This window comes from Drosophila ananassae, chromosome 3L (assembly GCF_017639315.1).
Source record: "Drosophila ananassae strain 14024-0371.13 chromosome 3L, ASM1763931v2, whole genome shotgun sequence".
NCBI lineage: Eukaryota > Metazoa > Arthropoda > Insecta > Diptera > Drosophilidae > Drosophila > Drosophila ananassae.
Window position 1 is genome coordinate 2,163,340 of NC_057929.1, and position 18,671 is coordinate 2,182,010.

Genomic DNA, 18,671 nt, shown 5'->3' on the forward strand with positions numbered 1-18,671 from the left:
GATTGAATGCATGTTTCAATTTTCTCACTCCGATAATATGTGTCTAATGAGTGTATAATAAATGTGAAAAGTTCAATTTCAAATTAATGGTGGTAGTGTCTCAATTTGATGGTAGGTGGATGGGACTTTAAAAGAGAACTAAGGGTTTTGAATATAAAATGGTTTATTTTGAATTGAATAATTTTCCCGCCATCTTTGGAATCTTTCGTTACTAGCCTGCAATGCGATAACAGTGCGTTAACAGATTTGATTTTCCAGAGCCTCTAAAAGAAAGGTTTCTTTAAAATTTTAAAATTTATTAAATGAAGACAATAGTAAAAATGCATTAATTACTTTTATATTACTAAAATTATCTTGTTTTATGTGAAAAATCGTTTAACATTTTCGGTATTTTTAAACGGTTGCTTTAACCGATAAGCCGATAACCGATTGTTGCGAACAGTTTTTTAAATCGAAATATGACCGGAAAATAGCTAAGTCGGCAGCACTGGTTACTGTTTCCACCTACTGTGCAAATTTCATAAAACCCTAATTTCAATTGAAAATAATTGGTTTTACTCGATCCGCCCTCAAGCCGCTGTAATGGTAAGTGCGCCCAGGCCCTCACTGTAGCCGCCAGAAGCCGGGAAAGCGAAAATTGGCCAAGCTGTGTGCCTGAAATTCGAGAAAAAGCAAGCCGAAAATCCGATCCAAACCGCTGACTGCGCCTCTGTCGACGCAAGTGGAGCTCCTGAAGCGGAGACGAGAGCAAGAAGCAACGCCCCCTCCACCAAACCAAACAATCAACAAGACCCACCAGCATGTACCCCTGGAGCTCGTCCTCGTACGGTGGACAGGTGTCCAGTTCCTCCTTCCCCCGGGTAAATACTCCAACTTCCAGCTCCACCCCCTGCCAATGTGTCTATGTGTGTGTGCCTCGTCCGCTCGATCAAACTCTCTCTCTCTCTACATTTCTCTTGGCCTCTTATCATTCAACTAATCCTCCGGAGCCGCTCTACGCCGTGCTGCTGTCACCGCTGCTTCCTTCATTCTCGCAGCAAACTTATCTCAAGCTGTCGTTCTCTGGAATCTCGCTCGGCTCCATGTTTCCGCCACCAAATGATGTTAAATACCGTCTTTCTTTTCAGACCATGCCGAATGGTTTGGATGACCAGGAGAAGCTGCTCGCGGAGGCGATCGGAGCGGCCCGCAAGCAGGCCTTCCAGATGAACCATTTCCTGGACAAGGAACGGATGCTGGACTCGCTCAAGTGCGCCAGCACGATGCTCAGCGAGCTGCGGACTTCGCTGCTCTCCCCCAAGAGCTACTACGAGCTGTGTAAGTACCACTTAGTCATCAGGGAATGGAATTTCTTACTAAGCCCCTCCTTTTTTTTTTAGATATGGCTGTGACCAACGAGCTGTGCCACCTGGAGCTGTATCTTAGCGAGAAGAGCGATAAAAAGACGGATCTTTACGAATTGGTTCAGTACTCTCACACCATTGTGCCCCGCCTGTACCTCCTGATCACCGTGGGCATCGTTTACATAAAGAATGACTCGACGTTGAAGCGCAGCATCCTTAAGGATCTGGTGGAGATGTGTCGTGGAGTGCAGCACCCCTTAAGGGGTCTGTTCTTGCGAAACTACCTGCTACAGTGCACTCGCAACATTCTGCCCGACGTGATGGTGGCCGAGAATGAGCACGAGGGCAATGTCTATGATGCCATAGACTTTGTTCTGACGAACTTCGCGGAGATGAACAAGCTGTGGGTGCGCATGCAGCATCAGGGTCACTCCAGCGAGAAGACGAGGCGTGAAAAGGAACGGGAAGAACTTAAGATCCTAGTGGGCACTAACTTGGTTCGACTGTCGCAACTCGAATCGGCTACCCTGGAGACCTACCAGAAGCTCATCCTGCCAGGCATCCTGGAGCAGGTGGTCAGCTGTCGGGATGCTATTGCCCAGGAGTACCTTATGGAGTGCATCATCCAGGTGTTTCCCGATGAGTTTCATCTGCAGACCCTAGACCCCTTCCTAAAGTCCTGCGCCCAACTGGAAACGGGAGTGAATGTGAAAAACATTATTATTTCACTGATTGAACGACTAGCTGCCTATAATCAGCGGAGTGGCAAGGTAATCCGGACTGTCCTTCTTTAAAAAAGTTGGAAACTAACGTTGTCTCTATTTTCCAGACAAGTGGTAATGCAATCGATGCCATCATACCTGCCGAGGTGGAGCTATTTGAGGTATTCAGCGTCCAGGTGGCCAATATCGTACAGACGCGCATGGATATGCCCTTGGAAGACACCATTTCATTGCAGGTTGCCTTGCTGAGCTTGGCTCAGAAGGTGTATCCAGATCGTGTGGATTATGTCGACAAAGTGCTGGGCACTACTGCACAAATCCTGCAGCGCATGAACATGAACAAGTATGAGTTAAGCCCATTGACTAACTTTTAGAGATACTAATACGATCTTTTTAGCATTTCACATCTGTTGTCTGTGAACCAGGAGTTGTCCAGGCTGCTGCGCATCTGCATCGACTTCTACAACAACGCATTAACTATTATCCAACTGAACAACTTCTGTCCACTGCTTGAAAAGTTTGACTACACCTCCCGGAAATCTCTGGCCTTGTATTTGGTGATGAACATCTTGGACAACGAGACCCTTGTAACTACGGCCGACCAGGCGGACAGCATACTCACAATTATCACACCGCTGATTAAGGACGATGATACGAATAAGGACAACCCAGCGGCCGCAGCGGTCAACAGTGCAGATGCTGAAGAGTTTGCCGAGGAGCAGGGCGTTGTGGCTAGGTTCATCCATCTCATGCGCTCTGATGAGCCCGATATGCAGTACAAAATGCTGCAGACTGCCCGCAAACACCTTGGCAACGGTGGTGGCGCACGTCTGAAGCATGTTTTGCCGCCACTGGTCTTTGCTGCCTACCAGCTGGCCTTCAAGTATAAGGCAATTTCTGAGCAGGACGAAAACTGGGACAAGAAGTGCCAAAAGATAGTGCAGTATTGCCACAGCACCATCAGTGCTTTGGCCAAGGCTGATCTGGCCGATCTGGCGTTGCGTTTGTATCTGCAAGGGGCTCTGGTCATCGGCGAGATTGGCTACACGAACCATGAAACAGTGGCCTACGAGTTTATGACCCAGGCGTTCTCGTTGTACGAGGACGAGATCTCCGACTCGAAGGCTCAACTGGCTGCCATAACGCTTATTATGTCCACCTTCGAGCAGACGTCGTGTTTCGGGGAGGAGAATGCCGAGCCCCTACGGACGAACTGTGCGCTGGCCGCCTCCAAGTTGCTGAAAAAGCCGGACCAGTGCCGTGGGGTAGTGGCCTGTGCAGCTCTGTTCTGGAGTGGAAAGTAAGCTGGGAAGCCATAGTACTTCTAATAAATGTATCTGTATATTTTTTTCTGTTACTAATTCTTAGACAAAACGGCGAGGAGATGCGTGATGAGAAGAGAACCCTGGACTGCCTGAAGAAGGGCGCTCGCATTGCCTCGCAGTGCTTGGACACTGGAGTGCAGGTGCAGTTGTATGTGGAGTTGCTGAACCATTATTTGTTTTACTTTGAGCGCGGAAACTCGCTCATCACTGTGGCCATGCTCAACCAGGTACACGGTTCACACCACCAGAAATGAAAAGAAAACTAATTCTTCTGTTTCTTAGCTTATTGCCAAGGTTAACGAAGAGCTGCCCAACCTGGAGCCAAGCGAGGAGACCAAGCAGATCGAGAGCCACTACAAAAACACACTGGCACACATACGCAGTCGCATGGAGTCGAACGATTCGTCGTTGGAGGTCTCCTTTGCGGGCATCACCCTCAACTAGACCCAGCCCACCCACCTTGGACACACCCAGCACGAAACGGAGAGCTGAACGCCAGGAGGGCACCCCGCCAGGCCCGTTTTTGTACTGTTAGTTATCCAAATGCCCGCAGGTCGCTCTGGCATCTAAATTGCATGTGTGAAAAATGAAATTCCATGGTTAGGAAAGTTGTGGGCCTTCGACCAAACAGCAGAGTGCTTACTGACTTTTGTTTTGTCAATTTAATTTCGATCGTAATTGTAAGTGCAAAGTAAAAACATTCTTGATTATTTTTCCTGATTTACTTAGTACGATAGCTATGTATGCCTAAATAACCCCCTCAAAACAGAAGATTTTTACTTCACATCCCCTTACTATATTCCCCCCATGTCCTACTCTCCCAAAAGAATAATGTGAAGATATTGTTAAACAAAACAAAATGATTATACAATATTACATACGATTATCGATTATCGAATTGGTTCGCCCGATACGTTATGTATTAAACAATAAATTAAGAACAAAGTGTTTTGGAGAAGCATTCGCCTAAATGTGTGTGGCCTGAGAAGAAGTGAGAAGAAAGTGAATCAAAACCCTCGATCGATAAACATGTAAAGTAATTCGTTTATTAAAAATATATAAGCCGTAAATGTTGCTTCGGTCTATCCATCAGTTAACTTAGCTTCCATTTACAAGACAGACTCTCGACGATCCAATAATATTCTTCTTTCCATCAATCACATGCGCTGCAAGGGGTCTGGATGCCGGCGGGAACTATTCAAAAGATTCCTATATCCTTTCTGTTGTGGCAGTTCTCTTGTTTTGTTTCTCTTTTTGGGACAAAGGCGGTGGTTAATGTGGCAGTTTTGTGTTGTTTCGAGTCCAGTTAGTGGGTGAACGAATTTTTTTTGGGGCAGGGCCTGGTCTGTGGGCAGTTAACTTGTGCATTCGCGCAACTTAAAGCTAATCATTTTAGTCACTAGTTTCTAAACATAAACATTATAGATAAAAGCGCCTAATTCACGGTAAATGGAAAATTTTGAAGCATGAGATAAATTTGTTTTCGTTTCTGCATTGCTCGAGATTGCTCGGTGTGAGGCGTTCTAGGCCCTAATTCTCCTAAACCGCCGACTTCACATTGTAGTAGTTGTAGACATATGGCCAGGAGGCCAGCACGTACTCCTCGATGCCGCACTCGTTGCTGCCTCGGAGGATGCGGAAGTATCCACGCTCGCCCCACCATGGACCCCACGAGTTGGCAGCAATCTATTGTTTTAAATAAATAAATCAATAAATATAAAATGTTATACATTTCTTGAAGAGACACTCACCCAATACTTGTCGCCATTGTGCTCCTCTCCCCAGCCAACCAACTTGACCGAGTGGAAGCCCTGGGGAGCTCCACGATTGGCAGCTGTCTGTCGGTAAATGCCGCCGGAGTACGAGAAGAAGTCACGGTAGACCCGCATGGTCGCCTGGACGGGACCGGAGTGATATATCTCAGCCATGATGTCACCCTCGCGATTCAGAGTGTATGCTGGACCCACGGTGTAGAAGCTGTCGCGATCCACGTTAGGAGAGGGCCTGCAGCCGTTGGCCTTAAGAGAACGGCTGTTGTGACGAATCTTGCAAGTGTCGCGTTGCTGGGTGTAGGGGTAGCAGCTGTCATCGACCACGCCCTTCTTGTGCAGGAAGCGCCAGGCGGCGTCCAGGTGACCGCCATCACAGCCCTGCTGGCGACGAGTGCACGACAGGATGTTCTGGGCGGAGAGGCGGACGGCCTCCTTGCCCTTGCTCTGGATGGCGAAGCGATCGCTGGCCACTGAGGTGGTGGACAGTACCCAGGAGGAGCCGCACCAGCCCTGATCGGGCACCTCAGAGATGTAGCTGGGCCAGCGCTCCACGGCATTGAAGGAGCTAGGCAAGCCATCGGTGGGATTGGTCAGGCGGGTCATCGCCTTGACGCGATAGGTGGGCTCCTTGGTGCCGAGACGCAGGCGCAGACCCTCGGCGTATTTGTGTCCCCACCACTCGTTGTACTTCCGGGCGGACCAGCCCAGGTTGTGGATGGAGTTCACGCTGTAGATCAGCTCGTCGTCGGTCAGGCAGAGCTCCGTGTCGCATTGCACCCGTCCGCCGTCCAGGCAGCGGCACTCATTGCAGTTGTCCCACGTGCTGTTGAACTTGGTGAAGTAGTTGCCGTTGTGCAGGCAGGTGACCAAAGGATCCGCCTCCCCGAAGCAGAAGGATCGGTAGTCGGGACAGCAGTCGCTGGAGTCATCGCGATCGCAGAACTCGTCACAATAGCACAGAGTGGCTGCAAAGGGTTTTTGGAAAAGGTTACACTTTAGAAGGTGATACGGTAGGATATTCTTAGTTAGTGACTCAAGACTGCACTCCAAAATCGAATAACTATGCATCAGTTTCCTTGGAAACGTGATATTTCATCATTTAGACGTAATCCCATTGATGACTAACTCACATACTTATTTATGATGATTAATTGCTCTGTTAAGTAGATTCAAAAGCAATACTCACTGGAGATGGGCACCGAGCAGCCGTCGTGCCTGTCCTTGCAGCAGGTGTTGTGGACGGCGCAGTAAGGTCCTGGATAGTCCCGCTTCAGGGTGTGATCGAAGGCGCTGGCCACGCCCACTAACAGGGCCAAAAGGCCCACTATCCGGGCGCAGTTGAGAGTCATAGTTCCTGGTTGGGTTTCTGGGCAACCACTAAAGCGAAGAATGAAAGGAATTTTAATAAAATTTATCTCGGAACGTTATCTTATCGCTTGAATCTGACCAGAGCGATAAGCGGTTGCAATTTGTCGCCAATTAGCTTTCAAAATTATGTATCTTTAAGATACACCTAACATCCCGTATCTCGTCCCTTGCATCTCAACCGACAAAGCGAAAAAATTAGGCAAATGAGGAAGGAGGGAGGGAGAACCCGTTTGGATCTGTTGGGATAATTAATTTGTACATATTTTTTTTGGATACGGGCCTGCTCCTCGGCGGCAGCCCGCTCATCACGAATTCACCGACCGTCCCAGGCAGCCCCAAACAGTTAACAGTTACCCTCTTTCTACGCTATATATATTCTGATGACGACAGCTAGTTTGCCAAGAAAGAGAAGAAGCCGAAGCCGAAGCCCTGGCAGTGGTTTAAGCCCAAAAAACACCTCTTTTCACCATCAAAATTCTGTGGATTCGGCAACAAAATTCAAATTTGCTCACAACAAACGAAAAGTCACTCTAGGAAGCGCCCCTTTATTTCATGTTTTTTGGCGTTTTAATACGCTTTTTGTTGATTTTTGTTCAAACTTATTATTCTGGAGACGAAGATTAAACTTGTTTGTATCGCTGAGATGACCAAGACAGAGTTTCATAAATAAATGCAAATTGCAAATAGATTTTCCTGTTTCGCCTGCCGAACTTCTGACGTTCGGATGGCCGAGAACATAATGGTCAGCATTTTGGCATTTTGGTAAAGCTTTGTATTCAATTAAATCGAATCGCAAACGTATAAATATCTTCTGAATCACAAGTGGTGGCAGCGGTGGCCAAACAAAAGTCTCTGTGGTTCTCAAACATATCCCCCACCCTTCTACCATTTTTTTTTCTGGTCGATTGTTCGCTAATGCTGAACCCGTTTTTAATTTAGTGATAATTAATTTGAAAGTTCGGGTTGATAATTAATTGCCAAACCAATTGGCAATAACGTTTGTCGTGAAGTCGCGGCGAGAAAGATATTTTTATTTTTATTTTTCTACCAAAAAAAATTGATTGAACTGTAGATGAAGATCTGACGAAGCGTTATTCTTGGATCTTGGCGAAAGATTATTTGCCCAAAAACTTCCTTTTTCTTTTGTTCTCGTGTGACACAGTAAACAATTAAGAGAACCAATTCCGTCTCGGATTGAAAGACACTTTGGGAAGTGTTGGAGCTCAGCTAACACAAACACCGTTGTTTACAAAATACATATCCCTTGTGGAACAATAAATATTGATCCGCTTACAGAACTCCATGAATACCAAGGCATTAAATTGATTTGTTGACACAGCGGTCTGGCTCTCTGGTCTGCCAAACTAAGCTTGAATTGCTAAACAATTTAAATGACCACCAGCACCCGTACGCAATACTAACATTTTGAATACTTTGCACAAATTCGAGTCAAATTTCCGCCAATTATTTGAAACAATACTTGTGTTGTTAACTGATTTTTTTTTCGGTTCAGCCGTTTAAGTTTTGTATTATTCAATTTTGAATTTCTTTATCGTAGCGTTGTTCCGACTCCGATCGCGGTTCGTTGTTGAATGAATTCAGTTAGAATTATGGCCCGCCACTTAACGTAGCCGCTTCTGCGGATTCTGTTATGGTTCCTATAGCTGCTGCTGCGAACTGCGCTGTTTTCCGTCTCAGATCTCGGGTGCTATATGTGGCGTAGGTGTTTGGGGCAGCGATTGGATGGCTATCGGTCGCAGAAAAGGGAACAACGGAGAAAGGTAACAGAGAGACTGAGCGAAAGAGCGAGCGCCCCCCAGCCGTTACTGTTACTGCCACTGGGGCGTATACGTCATATGCACGTACGGGACTCTGTTAGCTTAACAGCCCATCGAGTTGGGTTCTCAAGGTATTTTTGGGGCGAAATGTTTGCCCGAATTTGGCAACTCGCGGTGGAAATGAAAGCAGAGACAGTGTCTATATTATATACATGTATATTCCTTTCACCCATAAGGTAAGTGAGTATCAGAAAGCTAAGTTATTCGCAAATTCCTTGGCCAATTTTTGTGCGCAGCTAATTTAGTGTGGGTTTATTTTGCTATCTGTTGTTATCTGACCCAAAAATTGATAAGATACATAAGTGCGATAATTGGACCCAATTCGGGTTCAAGGCTGTCAAGCAATATAATCGAATAAAATCAAATTAGCCCCCAGTTACGTCTCTTTCACATGGAATTGAGACTGCAATCAATTCGGGACAATCTGCAGAGATTTAAAAAAAAAAAAACCTATCTGATGCTTCTGCTCCAGTTGATTTCGGGATGCCATCATCGTCGCTGTACCGTCTGCCATTTCACTTGGCACCGATTCGGGACAGTAATTGTCATTATAAATTTTTTTCTTCCAATTGCATATATGTATGGAGTTTTGAGGGAGTCTCGTCATCAATGAGATAAGCCAAACAAATATTGTGGTCATCAGCTGGCTTGTTTATATTCTGGTAACAGGAAACAGCTAACAGGAAACTACGCTCCAAAAATCTATCCCCTCAAGTGACTCACTGTTTTCTATTTATTACATTATAATATGAATCACATTGTGGGCCCGAAAGTCTTTTACGCTTTTAGCCGAAAAAAAAGTTAGGAAAGCCAATTAAAATCCAAGTCTCCGGCTCTGAAATCAGACGGCAATGTGTGAAATAAAGCTATCAGACGGCATTAAGTCGCTCTGTCGCCCGACGCGATTTGCATGACATTAAACTCGAGTTTTATGGGCGATTTCTGTCCGTTTCGGGCCAAATTACGAGCCAGCCCAAAAGAGACACACAAAACCCAAGCCAGAGATTGATGGAAACCGGAGTGATTTAAAGTAATTCCCCTTTCTCTGAGTACTTTGAGTATTCAGTCTACTAATCCCGCTTGACGCGGTCAAGATCTTTTGGAAGGTGTTACTAAGACCTGGTTGCATTCCTTAGATAAGCAAAATTTGCAATGGTAACTAGAGACAATCTTATCTGATTTCCGGTGCAACGCGACGATCACCGTGAAATTCGCACGAACAGTTAGCGACATGAGTAATCTATGAATATTTGAATCTAATTTTCGGTATTACTGCCCCACCGATGACAACACGACAGCTGCTGGTGCATTGATAGACTGGCATGGGGGTATGCCGTGCAATTAGCTACAAACTATCAACGTGAGACACCGATGACAATCTGCCAATCTCAAATGAGCTGGCTACTTAATGAAGCCATTAAAAAGACGTTAGTTGGGTGAATGAAACACGTTCGACTACCAGGCTTATCATCGCACATGCCTGACTCGAACTGGCCAATCAATTAGCAAGTATTTATACATAATTATGCCATTATTTAATTGGCCCCCCGATTATTTGGCGTATGGCGCTGGCTATTTGTGGCCAAAAGCGTATTTTTATTGATACGCACTGGGGCGGAGTGGTGAGCCCCGATAGATTGTTGGCATTCCAAAGGCTTTGTGTCATGAGCTTCGTCCGATACTACCTTACCATTTCATTAGAATTGATTTTTTCAAGCACCTGAAGTCGCCAAAGGCGGAAGGCTAAACAAAAAAGTATGTGATACATAAAAGTAGTTCAAGTACAGAGCAATCCAATGCCAATCCCGGCTGTCATGTAACTTCCTTATCGCGGATGTTATCGATACGATTTACATTGTTCAATTTTGAGGACAGATTGATTCTTTCGCCACAGCCCCAAAAAAAATTGATATCTTGGGTGTGGGTGGGTCGCCGTGGAAACTTTTTCCATAAATTAGTGCGTTATATTGGTTTTTTATTGTCTAGGAAGTGGCGAATGGAATCCCAATTAGCTGGCCCTGTCACTGATATCCGAGCAGGTCTGCCTGAAAAAATAGGTACTTCTACGAAGAAATTTGGTCTGGCCCATTTAATTCAGCTATTTGCAGAAATTAATATGTGTGGTTAATCGTTTCCGAATCGAATGAATTGCAAAGTAAATACCCATAACAAAGAATGCATAAATTCATTGAGTAGCTTCCAAGGCATTCTCATCCATCCATAATCTAATTACTGATCATTAAAAAAGTGTATTTATTTGCACAATTCTTTTACGGGCTGTCTTTGTTTATCGGCGTGAATATTCGAATGGGAATTTTGAACTTGTTGATTAAACAATTACCGATGCTGGAATATAAGCCAGAAGGAATTTTTGGCTTTCTCCTTGACGGTCGAGGTCGTCGGATGGAACTGCAACCTTGAGCCCCTCTGATTAAACGAATATTTCGGCATGATTCCAGTGAAATGCACTTGGCATTTCGATCGATTCGCTATTTTCACAATATTACACAAATATTGGACGAAATTTTTGAGGTATTTGGCAGCCCATTCCCAGAATGGAATCCGAGAGATCCGAAATGTGTCTTCAAGGTCGAGGTTCCACTATTTGGCACGCAATAATCGCATCAGTCAGAACTTTTGAGGAACTCGACACAGGAAAGTGTGACCACAAAAGCAATTAATTTAATTTCGGTTTGTAATTTTTGGGAATGTCTGGGTCGGCAGCCCCCCAAAATAAGGGGGACTTCAAGGGGTGGAGGTCAGCATAAAGAATAATAAAAAAAGACATTCTTTTCGTTTCATATTTCAAATTGACGATTCGTTTCAATTACACTTCAATTGTCGGCATCGAGTGCAAGTTTTGTGTTTTATGCAATTTAAATACTTTTTGTGTTCGGCCGTGTGACATTGAAGGCGAATTAATATATTAAAATAAAAAATAATTAAATAAAAAATACAACAAAAGTGCGACGACGACAGAGGTGTCAAGCATATTAAACGCTGGCTGGAATTGTTTATTCGCCAAAGTATTTTATTTATGCGAGTGCAGACAAAGTGCTTGGAATTTGACAGTTTGACAATTGGTTTATTATTGCTCCGGCCCAGCTGCCCAGTTAGCCAATTTATTGATCGGATTCGATTTCTGTTTTTGTTTCCGGGTGCAGGCTCCTAGCCACCAGCCACCAGGCACCATCCACACCCACCTCAGATGGACAATTTATTTTGCGTTTCCATTGTTGGCATTTACATTTTACGATTCGCCAAATGACGCAGGCTAATTGCGATTTGGCTTTAATCGTGCGGTGTTTATCGGGAAATCATATCAGCAAATTGCAGAGATTAGCCGATCCACAGCACTAGGTCTATTTATAAGAGTTGTTTCACGAAACACTGGAAAGCATTTCAAGCACCCAACCGGCTAATTTTAAAACATTAACAAACACTCCCACGTCACTGTTTAATGAGTTTTAAAAAAAAAAAAAACACAGCATTCACGGCTAACTGGAAGATATTTATGTGTATTTCTGATAATTGGCAATAGTGCGGGCACAGGGCATAGCTTACATGGGTGGAATCTCACCCTGAAATCCCCTGGATCTGGCCATTAAGCACTCAAGTTCTTGGGGATCAGATCAAGGACTGTTACATCGTGTCACAGTTGAATCATTGCCCATTTTATGGAAAATAAATATTTCTCTGTTTATCGCATCGTGTGTTTATTAAAATGCCTTAGACAAATAAAGCTATCTGGCTGGATGTTTTGAATATTTTGGTAGGTGTTGCTTGCGTATGTGGCTCATCCTCATCCACCAGCTGGCCAAGAGATACAAAAATGAACTTGTTTTTCTTTGCCTTTGCCCAGCCCATTGTTGATAATTAATAATTCGCTCATCGAAAACAATTGGCGGGGCGGGATGTGTAAGCTTCTATATTTAGTCATAGTCGTCTCGTCTTATTAGCCAGTGCAGGTTTTTATTCCACCGGACACAGGTGTACTGAGTACCCTTCAAAATTGCACTCTACAGAGATCCCCCCCACACACAACCTGAATTGTTATATCGGAGATGTGTTTTTTTGGCATGTTTTTGTTTGCAGTTATTAGTAATTATCTCACTCGACAGCACCTTCAGTGGTTCGACCAAATTAGGCGGTTTGTCAATCATTATTCGCATTCATCATCACTCCATCGCCAAAAAGCGAGTGATCGTCTTTCCCTCCCCCCCTAGACAGAGTGCAATTGATTATGAAACAAAGCGAGATCAGATCGTTTCAAGGCTGTTCCGTAAGTCGTAACATATTGGTTGGGAGAACAAGGCCCTCAAGCATCAGTTCGCGAGACCTAGCCCAATCTTCACCTCTCGCAATCGGCTAAGACTGTTTGGTTCATGTATTAAGCAGCTGGCGCTACAACCAGTTGGGAATTATAGAGGCATGGGGTTGATATCTCGCTATCAGTACGCTTGTACTCCCAACAGAACCTTAACAGGGCTATGTTAGGCTCCACTGTTAAGCGCCACTATCGCTGAGTGGACGATTTTTAATGGGCGCTCTTCTTGGCGCTGATTTATGGGCCAACGCCGGCTGGCTGTGGTCGGTCTTGTGTTTATACCCGCTTTGTTTGCCGTTTAATTTTCGCTTTGTGGTGTGTTAGCACTTAACTTAAATGCCTTCCCATCAAGTTTCTATATTGTTGCAGCGAAGGGTACCAAAATAAACCCAGGGGTCATAAAACAGTAAGCAAAATAGACAGCCTGAAATATTTACAGGCCAACTCTAATAATAGTCTTTTTTTTTGTGTTTTCCTATTTTGTGGGTGGTTGTATAATCCGAAACTATGCAGTTTACTCCCCCAACTGCTAATGACGTCAATTATGGGGTCTGAGAAGTTTCACCCCCCTAAGGATCTACCTACCTTCCAGCTATTATAGTTTTTGGAGTTCAATTCCCCCCTTAACTGTATGTGGGGCTAAAAACGGGAAAACATGTGTTGAATTGTACTTATTATTAATTGCCTTGCATGTGCCCCGGCGACAAATGTTTTAATTATATTGAGAGTAAATGCGTTCGATACGGTGTGCCCCATATTCGTACGCCTACGGTCTCTTGGGCATCGAGCGGGCCAGTGGGACAAGTCTGGTAATCTCAGATCTTGGCGCTTGGCGGCCGCGACGCCCTGCCCCCCGGCATTTGGATTTGGATTCGGTTTTTTGCTCCGGCTCGTTACGAGACAGTCGCACTTGGATTCGGATTTTTAGCTCTGAAAAGTCAGAATGTTATACAAGCGGTTTGTCTGTCTGGCTGTCTGGAGCGTTGGTGTCACTCCGGGACCTTATTCCATAGCCGACTGGGTTCTGATCTTGCTTCTGATTCGCATGGCGAATTATTTGCCTGGGACTTTCTTCAGTACGCCAATCGGGCGAAAAATTACAGCCCGGGGGGAATTCGTTTGAAATACCACTCACCTCTCAGAAGGGTGGATGGGATACAGTTTTTATTAATTTGCGCTGTCTTGCCAAATAACTTGCAAGCCGTAAACAAACATCTTAAACGATCTGCCAAGAAATTCTTTTCATAGAACCCAGATGGTTGGCCAAGCAATTACTTTTACTTTTCGACGGACTAGATGGGTTTTAGAAAGCGTCCTAAAATAAGAAGGTGCAAGCGTCCGAAAATATCTGTTTATTTTTCTAAGAAAATGGCAAAATACCCCACGGGTTAATTGGGTTAGACTGCCTGACCACAAGAATCCCTCAATCATTTAATATTCTAGCTTGTCACTTTCGCAGATGTGTCGCCGCGGCCAGAAAGTCATTGTCAATGCCAAGTGCGAATCATTTGGCGTGCGATAGATACAGATACATCTGTATCTGCCTGCGGATACATGTTGTATCTTTTGGATACGATTTTATTGCGGCCTCATCTAATGTCAGTGACACTTTTTCAGTGTCAATGTCTGCACCGTCGTGACAGGGCATTCTCTCATCGGGCTTAGTGTGATTCGCATTGTGGGACAGACTGAATCATTGTGATGATATTTGGCGACAAGATATTGTTTATACATAGGTATGACGTGCCCCCCAAAAAGGGAAACAATTTGCGGTTGGGGCCCAACTCTTTAACGCTCGGCTTCTGCTCAACAATGTCGTCTCAATTGTCCCCCAGTTTGGTTAATTTTTGTTCCATCATTTTGCGCAGTTGGGCCAAAAAATTTGTGTGATGTTAATGGGTGATATGTCATCATAAATTAATTGCTTCCCGAAAATAAATTGGATCAAGAGAGATACCTAAACAAAGTATCTCATAAATTAATTGTACTGGAATGGAACATTACAATACTCTACTATGAATTAAGTGGCTAAAATGTTTTGCATACTCAGGCTATTGGCTATTCTGGCCACTCATTCATGGGCTTTTATGGCTCTATCTACGATCCACATCGGTAGATGCTATCTGGCTGTCACTTTCTTGGGTGACATGGCCTGGGGGTTTCACTTTGGCCAAGTTCAATTAGCACTTGTTGCATAATTAAAAGTGACAACAAGTCCCCCTGGCTGCGATCGCAGGGCGCCACTTTGGAGCTCGCCAAGGTGTAAACTGCTAATGGGGCACAAATATCGTGGCACCTGCGGTCTAAACTTGGTCGGGTGAGAAAAGCAAATACCACCACCCTCCCACCGAGCCAGTGACGTCACTGGTAAGATCCGTATTTGCGGCTGCACTTGAGGCCCAGCTTGACTCAATGATAATCGGCGGTGACGTCATTTGTCAACCTGCTGACAGCCGGGCGATAGGTAAATGCATTTTCCATTTAGCGCCATTGAACCGCCGATTGAATGGAAGTGAATTAAGGCTATTAATCAAATCGAGTGCCCGTGGCGAATAGTTTGGCATCCGTAGCACACAGACGTTAGAACAAAGTGATACGATCATTCCATCACCTGGTGGAAAGGTCAGAGTTCAGTGTCGGGATGGGGGCGTGGGTGTTTGGTCGCAATGGGCCCCCGGCGAGTCACAACCACTTTGTTGGCATCTTAATAACCATAATAACTATTTGAATCAATTACGAAAATATGCAAAGATCGGTCTAATATACGAAGCGTGTCAATTGCGCATAAATAAACATTTAACGTATATTTTTTTCCCTCTCGACTGTAGATTCTATAGATTCTGTGGAAATAACCTTAACCGCCGATATATTCAGCTGGGAGTGCGTATATATCAAAACGATGACGGAGCGATCCAATGTAGAATGCAAACTGCTTGTGATGCAATTTACATTTTAATTGGCCAGAGTTTCGTTGTTAGCCCGGCCAATCCATTTAAATGGCGCTTTGCCTAATGACAACGTCACGTTCCAGCCTACAGTGCTACCTGGCTAACACTTCCCCATTTCAATAGTGGTATGCAAATGATCGGGCCGAGTTTTTAGTTTCATTGATTATGTAAATATCTGGCGAGTCGTAAAACCTCTGAGAATTATGTTAATGCTAATCAGATCGGCGACATAACAATCGAAAGTATAGCAGTCTATCTATCAGGGGTGGAATTATTTTATAGCTCCAAATACCTCAAGTCTATTGTTTGGTTTACCTGACAAAAGTTCAAAATCCCCAAAAGCCTAAGCCCAAAACCCGAAACCCATAACCCAACCATCCCGCAAACAGAGATAAATATGACATCACCTGGACAAGACCAGTAGCTACATGACGGGCTCACTCACCTTCGTCAGGTGTGTGTGTTTCTACTGATTATGTTTTATGTTATTATTATTATTATTCTGTTGTTTGTTATAATTCGAAAGGCGGCGAGGGAGGGGGAGGTGCCGGAACTGGACCGGACAGAGTGCTGATTGCGTGTTTGGCTTGAAAAACTGACAAAATTTATGGAATTAGCGGAGATGTGAATACCAAAATCACGGATGCCTATCTGCTCTTATGTAGATGCTGCTGGGCAAACGGGGTGTTGTGTTACAGATTGCTCGACTTCCCATTTAAACGGTGCTTCCTGCCCGAATTCTGGTTAACCTTAGAACCATCCACAAAAATTTACATAAACCCACTTACGGCCAATGGCCTTTGATCAGCACTTTTTGCGCCGCGATCGTAACGATATCCGATCCCTTTCAGGGGTTACACTAAAATCAAAAGAGAAGTGCATTCGCAGAATCGGCGGCAGTGCAATCAGAAAACCATTTGCCAGCCGACTAGGCCCGGGCATTGCGTTCAAGTTCACGGTCAGTAGAGCAAAATACACAGAACTAGAATAACATGTTCCCCCGGCTGTTGCTAATGCCGAAAGTAAACACTGCCAGCCTTAGGAATTCCAGATGCGGATCGCGAGTAAGACGCAATCCCCCTTAGCTTTTGTGCCGTCTATTTGCATAGAAAACAACAACCGACCTGAGATACAAATATTGTTAAATGCACCGTATCTGTAGACCACCTTTTTCTTCCGCGATGATCGATTGCATTTCGTGGCGGTGTTGCATTTGTCTGTTGTTTTATTTTTATTTTTTTCTTTCTTTTTTGGGTGAAATGCATCGTGTCGGTCAGGATTTGAGATGGCGTGACTGGGTTCAGTTGCTGGATTTAGTATCTGGTGAAGGCATCTGCTCTGCACCCACGAACTGCCATCAGCGCTTTTAGGCAGACCTGATCTTGGCTCCAAAGTGGCACAACATCATCCCGACTTTCTAGTGCGTTTTATGAAAAATGCAAGTACGCTTAGAGATCTTAGATTTCGGCTCTCAGATCTCCGAACGAGGCTGAACATTTTTATTAATTTTAAGTAATTTATATTCTGGATATCAACTTTCTTTCGTTGATAATCTTTTTACGGGAGATACTCAACAAAGATATCATAGCTTATAAGATTTATCAGATATTGTGGGTAAGTAGGTTAGAAGAGCTTTCCTTTGGGACTACCTATGCTTATCAGACCGTATTGTTGAGGTGTTGGGGTTCAGAGGGTTTAAAACTTGCCAAATATTTGAGCGGATATCTCCCAAAGTCATGGGCTATAAGACGCTAATTGTTTGTTGGCTGTTTACTCAGGCCGATAAATTATCAGGCTTGCGCTGATAGCTGTCAGAGTCAGTCCCACCTGTTGTTTTTCCGACTCGGCCGACTCGGATGTCGGCTTGTGGGCGAACACTCGTTAACCGCAAATCCAGAGACAATCCATCTGATATCGGTTTCCCGCCAGACCACGCATTCAATTACCATTTCAACACATTCGATCGGTTGTTTTTGTTTGTCTTGATGCAAGTCTATTGCCCAAATCACCGCCGGAATCTCTCTCACCTGCTGCTGACAATTCAATTGGCAATCAGAGCCACCAATTTGATCTAAGATACACGAGCACTTCGGATTCAAATAGCAGTCGATTGAAATTAGCGTCAATTTTGGTTTAAGACCTGATCTCTGATCCGCACGCGGGTTTGCTGTCGCGACAGATTTGGAACTCCGACTGAGACTGAGATTCTGGCCTGGCCACTGAGCCAAGTTAACGACTGAGGACTGCCAGCTGTGGGGAACCGAAAATACGAGTGCAACTCCAACAGCCGACAACGCCAGCCGACAGCCAGGCGGCGGTAAACGGCGGACGGCTTCCACTTTTCGCCGAGTTAACGAAAAATCTTTAACAATTAAATGCCAGACAAAAGACTTCAGACCATGTATAAAGAGTACAGTTCAAATATAAACAATTAATGATACACATTGTTGAGGAGTATTTAATAAACATTTTTAGAAGCATGAAAAATGTACAATTGAATGTATAGATTAAATTTTATGTTAACATTGCATAAACCATCTTTTCGCTCATCATCTGGTGGTGACATCCACAGAGTGTCTCGGCTCTCGGGTTATTGATATCGATGATGCAAGGACACTGCCTTGAGAATACGTTCCTTAATTGCGTAAGCTACATATGACAAAAAAATTAAGCTTAATTGTTTTGGGGTAGCTGCGCCTTCGTCTCGACTCACTTCATGTCAAGCGCATTTAAATAAATTCATCCGAATGAGTAAACCCATAAACACAAAACGCAAACTACAGAATACAAAATACACAATTGCAACTCAAAGTCAGCCGCGAGTGAAGGAGCTGCTCCACATGCGTGTGGGTGTCTACAAGTCTATTGATTCCCATTCCCCATCTGCTGGCAATGCCAGTGCTTGAACCTGACATTCAGAGAATTCATATTCATGTATATTCCCCGCCACATTTAGCCAGAAGTGACAGCAGCTCTCCAGCTTGGCAGCAAATCGATGCGATCGCCCGATTCTGTATCTGTATCTGTA

The 18,671-nt window shown here is 44.5% G+C and overlaps 2 protein-coding genes and 1 long non-coding RNA gene across 5 annotated transcripts; 2 read left to right on the forward strand and 1 right to left on the reverse strand.

The window, feature by feature from the left end:
- The first annotated feature begins 446 nt into the window (after positions 1-446).
- LOC6495465 (vacuolar protein sorting-associated protein 35) lies at positions 447-4,353 on the forward strand. 2 transcript variants are annotated; one of them, XM_032450092.2, is made up of 7 exons: positions 447-585; positions 1,128-1,317; positions 1,380-2,113; positions 2,173-2,408; positions 2,463-3,365; positions 3,434-3,617; positions 3,673-4,353. In XM_032450092.2, the coding sequence occupies exons 1-7, from the start codon at positions 583-585 to the stop codon at positions 3,832-3,834; spliced, it is 2,412 nt and encodes an 803-aa protein (XP_032305983.1). In that variant the 5' UTR covers positions 447-582; the 3' UTR covers positions 3,835-4,353. The 2 variants fall into 2 exon arrangements, with proteins under 2 accessions (XP_032305983.1, XP_001958905.1); XM_001958869.4 differs by having other exon boundaries at positions 451-860.
- A 61-nt stretch (positions 4,354-4,414) lies between these two features.
- On the reverse strand, positions 4,415-17,864 carry LOC6495178 (tubulointerstitial nephritis antigen-like). 2 transcript variants are annotated; one of them, XM_014907699.3, is made up of 4 exons: positions 17,671-17,864; positions 6,349-6,539; positions 5,142-6,127; positions 4,415-5,076 (listed from the first exon to the last, which is right to left on the reverse strand). In XM_014907699.3, exons 2-4 carry the CDS (start codon positions 6,509-6,511, stop codon positions 4,930-4,932), a joined length of 1,296 nt encoding a protein of 431 aa, XP_014763185.1. In that variant the 5' UTR covers positions 6,512-6,539; positions 17,671-17,864; the 3' UTR covers positions 4,415-4,929. The 2 variants fall into 2 exon arrangements, with proteins under 2 accessions (XP_014763185.1, XP_001958906.1); XM_001958870.4 differs by lacking the exon at positions 17,671-17,864 and adding an exon at positions 7,953-8,191.
- Positions 11,668-13,433, forward strand: LOC116654672. Its single transcript, XR_004309840.2, has 2 exons — positions 11,668-13,101; positions 13,209-13,433. It is a non-coding gene; the product is annotated as an uncharacterized LOC116654672 (long non-coding RNA).
- Positions 17,865-18,671: the final 807 nt, after the last annotated feature.

Bases quoted from the DNA above. Each gene is read 5' to 3' on its own strand.
- LOC6495465 (XM_001958869.4), top strand. From the start codon at position 801: ATGTACCCCTGGAGCTCGTCCTCGTACGGTGGACAGGTGTCCAGTTCC. The intron at 2,114-2,172 runs GTAATCCGGACT...TCTATTTTCCAG, and splicing joins ATAATCAGCGGAGTGGCAAG to ACAAGTGGTAATGCAATCGA. The intron at 3,366-3,433 runs GTAAGCTGGGAA...ACTAATTCTTAG, and splicing joins GCTCTGTTCTGGAGTGGAAA to ACAAAACGGCGAGGAGATGC.
- LOC6495178 (XM_014907699.3), bottom strand. From the start codon at position 6,511: ATGACTCTCAACTGCGCCCGGATAGTGGGCCTTTTGGCCCTGTTAGTG. The intron at 6,128-6,348 runs GTGAGTATTGCT...AACCCTTTGCAG, and splicing joins CTGCTCGGTGCCCATCTCCA to CCACTCTGTGCTATTGTGAC. The intron at 5,077-5,141 runs GTGAGTGTCTCT...TTAAAACAATAG, and splicing joins ACAATGGCGACAAGTATTGG to ATTGCTGCCAACTCGTGGGG.